This window comes from Rhincodon typus, unplaced genomic scaffold (assembly GCF_021869965.1).
Source record: "Rhincodon typus isolate 14 unplaced genomic scaffold, sRhiTyp1.1 hic_rhity00006544, whole genome shotgun sequence".
Classification (NCBI taxonomy): domain Eukaryota; kingdom Metazoa; phylum Chordata; class Chondrichthyes; order Orectolobiformes; family Rhincodontidae; genus Rhincodon; species Rhincodon typus.
This window is the reverse complement of record NW_025972182.1, coordinates 11-8,439: the sequence shown is the minus strand read 5'-3', so window position 1 is coordinate 8,439 and position 8,429 is coordinate 11. Positions and strand designations below refer to the sequence as shown.

The 8,429-nt window shown below is 49.5% G+C and overlaps 1 protein-coding gene across 2 annotated transcripts; it reads right to left on the bottom strand.

Annotated features, from left to right (window-relative positions):
* Positions 1-138: 138 nt before the first annotated feature.
* cdk20 (cyclin-dependent kinase 20) lies at positions 139-8,120 on the bottom strand. Of its 2 annotated transcripts, none has more exons than XM_020526092.2 (5): positions 7,913-8,120; positions 5,122-5,235; positions 2,128-2,316; positions 934-1,055; positions 139-227 (listed from the first exon to the last, which is right to left on the bottom strand). In XM_020526092.2, exons 1-5 carry the CDS (start codon positions 7,985-7,987, stop codon positions 161-163), a joined length of 567 nt encoding a protein of 188 aa, XP_020381681.1. In that variant the 5' UTR covers positions 7,988-8,120; the 3' UTR covers positions 139-160. The 2 variants fall into 2 exon arrangements, with proteins under 2 accessions (XP_020381681.1, XP_048450122.1); XM_048594165.1 differs by lacking the exon at positions 7,913-8,120 and adding an exon at positions 5,962-6,109.
* Between the last annotated feature and the right edge of the window lie 309 nt (positions 8,121-8,429).

Sequence of the window (8,429 nt, the reverse complement as noted above, 5' to 3'; positions counted from 1 at the left end):
TAACCCTGTGCTGTCCCTGTCCTGGGAGTGTTTGAGGGGACAGTGTAGAGGAGCGTTACTCTGTATTTTATATTTTTCTGCATGTCTCCTGTGCAATGCCCAAAGATGAAAGAAGCACAACCTTATTAGCAAGGGTTACTGGAACAGAGAACTACATATCTTACCAAATATCTACACCTTCATCGTACTTACGAGCTCCATAGAGCAGTTCTGGGGCTCGATACCACCTGTGAAACGGGAATAAAAAAAAAATGTAACTGAGTCGGCCTGGCAGAAATTGGAGCCCATGGTCTCCTCAGACCAGAGAGGACAAGGGGGCAGATTGAATCGAGGTGATCGGGTGATAAGGGGGTTTTCGATCAAAGCTGTGAAAGGGGAGGAATCATTTTCTGAGGCAGCAAGGTGAGCGACTGGATGGAGACAGCGACTGAGGGGGAATGGGATAAAGAACTTGGAGGGATATGGAGGAGGAATAAATTCAACAGGAACTTTCCAGTTTGGGAAAAATCAGATGAATTCCTAAAGGAGGAAAATTTAACAGACTGTGGAGGGTACAGTCATCAGGGGCCAAGCATGGGATTTTTCTGAGAGCCATCACAGAGTCAGAGGGCTGAATGGGCTCCACCCGTGCCTGTATCGTTCTCTGATCTGATGACGAGGGATGTAGCGAGATGTAGGATTGTTGGTCTGTGGAATTCTTGTCCCCAGACATCAGTAGGAGGCTGGGTCAGTGAATGTCGTGAAGGCTGAGAGTCGGGTAAATTCTGGATCGACAGGGGGAGTCAAGGGCCACGGCAGGGAAAGGAAAGACAGAAACCAGATCAAGGTCACAATCGGATCAGCCACCAATGTAACAAATAAAGGAGCAGGCTGGAGAGGTAGAATGGCCTTATGCTGTTCGTAGGTTTGTACGTTTCCCTCTCTCTGTCTCACCGGGTAGCCACCTGATGGCTGTAAAGTCGATCACCTTCGTTGGAAAAAACCCGGGCAAGTCCAAAATCAGCAATTTTGAGGTGTCCTGTCGAACTGATGAGCAGGTTTGCCGGCTTCAGGTCCTACAAGAGGCAAATGGCAGGTAAAAACCTTGCTCCCGCTTCCAGCCAGTAACATCTTAATCACTCTCAACAGTGAAGTGGATCAGAGAGAAGGGAAGGGGCATAGGGAGCAGGTGGTAACAAAGGTGGGGTAAAAAGGGGGTTAGGGTTGGGGTGGAATTGCTCTCTTGCCACTCCGACAATGTGGTGCTCCCTCAGCACTGACCCTCCAACAGTGCTCACTCCCTCAGCGCTGACCCTCCAACAGTGCCCACTCCCTCAGCACTGACCCTCCGACAGTGCCCACTCCCTCAGCACTGACCCTCCGACAGTGCGGCGCTCCCTCAGCACTGACCCTCTGACAGTGCCCGCTCCCTCAGCACTGACCCTCCGACAGTGCCCACTCCCTCAGCACTGACCCTCTGACAGTGCCCGCTCCCTCAGCACTGACCCTCCGACAGTGTGGCACTCCCTTAGCACTGACCCTCCGACAGTGCGGCACTCCGTCACCACTAACCCTCCGACAGTGCGGCACTCCCTCAGCACTGACCCTCCGACAGTGCCCACTCCCTCAGCGCTGACCCTCCAACAGTACGGTGCTCCCTCAGCACTGACCCTCTGACAGTGCGATGCTCCCTGAGCACTGACCTTCTGACAGTGCCCACTCCCTTAGCACTGACCCTCCGACCGTGCGGCGCTCCCTCAGTACTAACCTTCTGACAGTGCCCACTCCCTCAGCACTGACCCTCTGACAGTGCAGCGCTCCCTCAGCACTGACCCTCTAACAGTGCAGCGCTCCCTCAGCAACTGACCCTCTAACAGTGCAGCGCTCCCTCAGCACTGACCCTCTAACAATGCAGCGCTCCCTCAGCACTGACCCTCCGACAAGGCAGCACTGCCTCAGCAGTGACCCTCCAACAGTTCAATGAAAAAGGGAGGGAGGCTGAGAGACCGAGAGGCAGACCGACAGAGGAGGAAATAGAAACAGGGAGGCAGAAGGAGCAGGGGAGCAATGCAGAGTGAGACAGGCAGAGGTTCAGAGATGGGGAGTGCATGAAAACTGTGAGAGGGTGACAGTGAGCCAGTCTCTCACCCTGTGCATGATGGAGTTCTGGTGGCAGAACGCCAACCCTTTCAGCAGCATCATCATGTAACCTTTGACTTGTGACTCGGTCAGGGGCCAGTCAGAGTTGCGGATCACCTCAGATAGGTCACTCAGCATGTACTCAAAGACCAGGACAAACCCTGTTCCATGGGGGAAGACGTCCTTTAGTTTGACCACCTGCAGAAGGAGAGGAGGCAGAACTTAGTGTAAGGTTGGACATCACCATCTGTCAAGCTGTTAATCATAGCACGGAACAGATCCTTCGGTCCAACCAGTCCATGCCAAACATAATCCCAAACTAAACTAGTCCCACCTGCCTGTGCTTGGCCATATCCCTCTGAACATTTCTTATTCATGTACTTATCCAAATGTCTTTTAAACGTTGTAACTGTACCTGCATCCACCACTTCCTCTGGCAGTTCATTCTACACACAAACCACTCTCTGTGTAAAAAAATTGCCCCTCATGAATTTTAAAATCTTTCTCCCCTTACCTTAAGAACATGCCCTCTAGTTTTGAAATCCCCCACCCTAGGCAAAAGACACCTGCCATTCACCTTATCTATACCCCTCATGATTTTATAAACCACTATCAGGTCACCGCTCAGCTTCTTACACTCCAGCCTATCCAGCCTCTCCTTATAGTCCAAATCCCAGTGACCCCAAGAGATTCTGGGAGGCACGCGTTGCAGCGACTGGAATTTGGGAAGGGGTGTACGAGGGGCCGAAAACAGAAGTGTACGCACATCTCCGAGTGTTGTCAGTCACTCAGATAGTGTGCTGTGAATATTCCTGCAGCTTGTATGGGACCAACTGTGGGTCAGTCAACACTAGAGATGGTGTGTGAAGAGGCCTCTGGGTCAGTGCAGCGATACTATGGCTTAAAGAGGTGAAGAGAGGTTTTAAGGCATAGGTGCATAGCTGTCTATTCAAATCCAATAAAGTAAACAGCTTGTGAGGCCTTGGGGATTTTTTAGAAGTTGGAACAATAGAAACTACATGAATGGGTGTAGTTAGGCTCCGACAGAATGGTGGCTCAGTGGTTAGCAATGCTGCCTCTCAGTGCCAAGGTCCTGGGTTTGATTCAACCTCCAGGAGACTGTCTTTGTGGAGTTTCCACACACTCTCCCTGTCTGCATGGGTTTCCTCCCACAGTCCAGAGACGTGCAGGTTAGGGTGGATTGGCCATGTTAAACTGTCCCGTAGTGTCCAGGGATGTGCAGGCTGGGTAGATTGGCCATCGGAAATGCAGGGTTACAGGGATAGGGTAGGGAGGTGCATTTGGGTGAGCTGCTCTTCAGAGGGTTGGTGTAGACTTGATGGGCTGAATGACCTACTTCCACACTGTAGTGATTCTATGACTCTATGAGAAACAGGGTTTTACTTTAGCTTTCAGTAGTTATTGTAGTCGAAGTTGGCTGTGAAAGCTGTGTCTCTCTCTCTCTGCCAGAATCGTGTGTGAAACAATCTATTTTACTAAATCCACCTTTTTGCCAAGGGTGCATTTATGGGATGTTACTATATTGGAACAGTTGCTGTTTAGTAGTCAAATAACCTATTATCCTGTTAAGTTTTCCAATACAGTTAAAGTTATACCAATTCTTCTTTCTTATGTTTGTATTTTAATTCTAGGGTACAAATAAGGTGTGCAACCAATCGAATTACACTTGGGTCACAGTTCCTTAGAGTTGCCTTTAAACAAAGGAGTTAGGGTCCAGGTTATCTCCTTGAAATATATTTGAAGGGGGTTTGGTCTGATCCATAACTGTCAGATCTGCTGGGGTGGAGTGGTGGTGCCACAGGGAAGGAGGGGGCAAGGCTTCTGGCAGTTCACAATAGGGGTGCCACACTGCTTCCAGTGACCACTGTTGAGACACAGCAGGTGTTGCAACAGAGCAGAGCGCAGACTGTGAGGCAAGAGACCAGTTAATGCAATGTTACTTCCTTGGAGTGACGATAACTGACAACCTGTCCTGGAGTTGCTCTCGTAGATGCGACAGTCAAGAAGGCACAACAACACCTTTTCTTCCTCAGGCAGCTCAGGAAATTTGCCGTGTCCATAAGGGCCCTCACCAACTTCTACAGATGCACCATAGAAAGAAAACTGTTCGGGTGCATAACGGCCTGGTACGGCAACTGCTCTGCCCAGGACAGTAAGAAACTACAGAAGGTGGCGTGCATAGCCCAGATCATCACGGAATTATATCTTCCATCCATGGACTACATTTACGCTCGCTGCCACGGAAAGGCGGCCAACATCATCACAGACCCATCGCACCCTGGTAATGATCTCCTACACCCTCTTCCATCAGGCAGAAGATACAGAAACCTGAACACATGCACCAACAGGTTCAGGAACAGCATCTTCCTGGCCGTTATTAGACTGACGGATGGACTCTCTAGCCTCAAATAATGCTGATCTTGCTAACTTTGATCTTGCCCAGCACACCCTGTGCAATATAACCTGTATGCCTCTGTCTAAGTCTTTTTCACCTGTACATCCTTGCTTACTATGATCTACCTGTACTGCTGGTAAACAAAACTTTTCACTGTATTCTGGTACACAGGACAATCAATCAATCAATCAATTAAGGGCACAGTAAACACGCAGAAATGGAAACTCCAATCCTGAAGGTCCCCAGTTCTTGGCTCCCTAAACTCACAAACTTCGGATAGCAGCTATGACAGGAGGCAAATAAAGAACAGACACAGCATGCAGTTAGACCAAGTAAAGCTCTCTCTGCTCTTTTAGTTGGAAAATAAAGCTCTGTCTACACTGCCCCCTATCAAACACTCTCATGACAATGACAGCATGGGGTCAGAGACAGAGTTAAGCTCCCTCCACACCATATCCCATCAAACACTCTTAGGACAGGGACAGCATGGGGTTAGATACACTGTAATGCTACCTCTACAGCACCCCCTATGAAACACTCCCAGGGCAGGAACGGTCAACGTAAAGCTGTCTGTGATCCATACTCACATATTGATTGTCTTCAATTTCCTGAAGAGCTTTAATCTCCCGCAGGGCCTGGTTCGGAATTCCATCCTCCAGTTTCCGCAGGGCAACTTTCTTGAGAGCGACTGTCTCTCCTGTCTAAAAGCACAAATAGAACAAACAGAAAATGTCTGTATGAGCTGTTGTGCTCACAGGGTGACAGCCGCACCTGGAACACAGTGAACAGTTTTAGTCCCGTTATGCAAGCAAAGATAGACTGGCACTGGCACAGTCCAGAGAAGGTTGACTCAGCGGATCTTGGGTATGAAGGGAATGTCTCATGACAAAAGGTTGAGTAGGTTGGGCCTGTGTTCATTGGAGTTTAGAAGATTGAATAGTGACCTTATAGAAACATACAGGATTGTGAGGGAATTTGACAGGGTAGATGCAGAAAGACTGTTTCTCCTTGTGGAAGAGTCTAGGACCAGAGGGAATAATCTCAGAGAAGGGGATTGCACAATTAAGACAGAGATGAAAAGGATTTTTTTGTCCCTCAGAAGGTAGTGAATCTGTGGAATTATTTACTGCAGTGGGCTGGGTCATTAAGTATGTTTGAGGGTAAGACAGAAATTTTTAATCAGTAATGGAATCTGAAGATTCATTTGGATGAATGATTAATTGTTGTCATGTACCCAAGTACAGTGAAAAGTTTTGCGAGCAGTACAGGCAGGTCACAGCAAAGAAGGACATACAGATCATAGGGTGCTTAGACAGAGTGAGGTAGGCAAGGTTACGGCTGCAATAGAGGTACATAGAAGCAAGGGTCAACATTATTTGAAATTACGGATGGATTGTCTTAGTACCAAAGGTTGGGACTCTACTCACTGGAGTTTGGAAGAATGACCTCAGTGTAACATACAGGATTCTTTGAGGGTCTTGACAAGGCCATAGAGTCATACAGCACAGAAACAGACCCTTTGGTCCAACCAGTCCATGCCAAACATAATCCCAAACTAAACTAGTCCCACCTGTCTCCTCCTTGTCCATATTCCTCTAAACCTTTCCTATTCATGTACTTATCCAAATGTCTTTTAAACGTTGTAATTGTACCCATATCCACCACTTCCTCAGGAAGCTCATTCCACACACAGACCATCCTCTGTTTATAAATTTTGCCCCCTCGTGTATTTTTTTTAATCTCTCTCCTCTCACCTTAAAAGGTAGATGCTGAGAGGATGTTCCCCCTTATGTCTAGGTCCAGAGGGCATAATCTCAGAATAAAGGGGTGCCAGTTTAAGACTGAGATGAGGAGGAATTTCTTCTAGAACCTAGAACTGTACAACACCGGAAAGGGCCCTTCGGCCCACAATGTTGTGTCAAACATGACACCAAATTAAACTAATTCCTTCTGCCTGCCATTGGTCCATATCCCTCCATTCCTTGAATATTCATGTGCTTATCTAAAAGCCCCTTAAATGCCCCAATCGTATCTGCCACCACCATCACCACTGGCAACACGTTCCAGACTCCTACTACTCTCTGTAAAAAAAACCTGCCCCTCACATCTCCTTTGAACTTTCCCCCCTCACCTTAAATGCATGCCCCTAGTGTTAGTCATTTCAACTCTGGGAAAAAGATTCAGACTTCTGTTGAGTCTCCCCTCAGCCTCTGCCGCTCAAGAGAAAACCACCCAAGTTTTTCTAGCCTCTCCTCGTAGCTCATACCCTCTAATCCAGGCAGCATCCTGGTAAACCTCTTTTTCACTCTCTCCAAAGCCACTTCAGAGGAAATAACCCTGGCTTTTCCAGATAAAAAAAAACAAAAGAACTGTGGATGTTGTAAATCAGGAACAAAACTTGCCCCTCACATCTCCCTTGAACTTTCCCACTCTCATCTTAAATGCATTTCAACTCTGGGGAAAAAGATTCAGACTCCTGACACTTCTAAGGAAGGGTCACCGGACCCGAAACGTTAACTCCGATTTTCTCTTCACAGATGCTGCCAGACCTGCCAAGCTTTTCCAGCACCTGCTGGTTTTGTTGCGGCTTTTCTTCCAGTATCTCCTTATGGCTCGTACTGGGAGGGTTGAGAGTCTTTGGATTTCCCCAGGGTAGTGGAGGGGCACAAAACTGGAGGGGCACAGGTTGAAGGTGAGAGGGGGAAAGATTTAAGAGGGACCTGAGGGGCAACTTTTTCATTCAGAGGGTGGTATGTGTGTGGGTTCAGCTGCCAGAGGAAGTGGTGGAGGGTGGTACAGTTACAACATTTGATGGGCACATGGATAGGAAGGGTTTAGGGGGATATGGGCCGAAATGCTGGCAAATGGGACTGGATTAATTCTGGACATTTGGTTGGACCGAAGGGTCTGTTTCTGTGCTGTACATCTTTTGTGATTCTATGACCTCCTTGCCACAGAGAGCTGTTGGAGGTCGGGGTGGGGGGGGGGCGAGTCCTGGCGTATATTGAAGGCCGAGACAGATCCGTGGTCGGTCGGGGAATCGAAGGGACATCAGGAATATTGGGTCAAAGGCCCGAAACGTCAGCCTCTCTGCTCCTACGATGCTGCTTGACCTGCTGTGTTCATCCAGCCCTGCACCTTGTTGTCAGGAATATTGGGACCGGCCATGATCCTAGCAGACTGGAGGGGCCGAACGGTCCCCGAACATCATGATCCTATGTCTCTATGGAAGGCGGGGGGACAGAGAGGAGGCGAGAGACCGGATGTGAGGATAGTCAGAAAAGGGACAGAATGGAGCCGGCGGGCCGAACGGTCTCAGGGTTGTGTCCCTGACTCGGGAGGGTGGGTGTTAAACCCTAGGGGGTGGGCGGGCCGCACCTCGATATGCTTGGCCTTGAACACGATGCCGTGTGCCCCCTCCCCGACCCGGCCCAGGATGTTGTACTGCTCCATGGCTCATCCCGAACCAGCCCCGCAGAGCCGGGCGGCTTGTTGGGGGGCGGGGATGTGTGAAGCCTGTGGATTAGGCCGCGGGGTCGCCGGGGCAACGGGGGCGGTGCTGACGTCATCTTCCTTTACGTCCGCCGTCCTTCGGCGTGATGTCATCGCGCACGACCCCACCCCCTCCAGGACAACCACGCCCCCACTCCCGCGCGGATATGTCCCCGCCCCCCCAAAAAAACCCTTAAAGGGACAGTCCATGGAACTAAGGCATACTGAAGGGACTTCCTGGAGGTGGCCAATTGAACCTCCCCCATTCCCTCCACTCTTTACGTGTGTATGTCGTGGAGGTCCCCAAGCTCATCGTAACCGTGCCCGTCAAAAACAACCACCCAGCTATTCTAATCCCATTAAAATCCCATCTGATCCCATTAGGGGCTGGAGGAGGTGACAG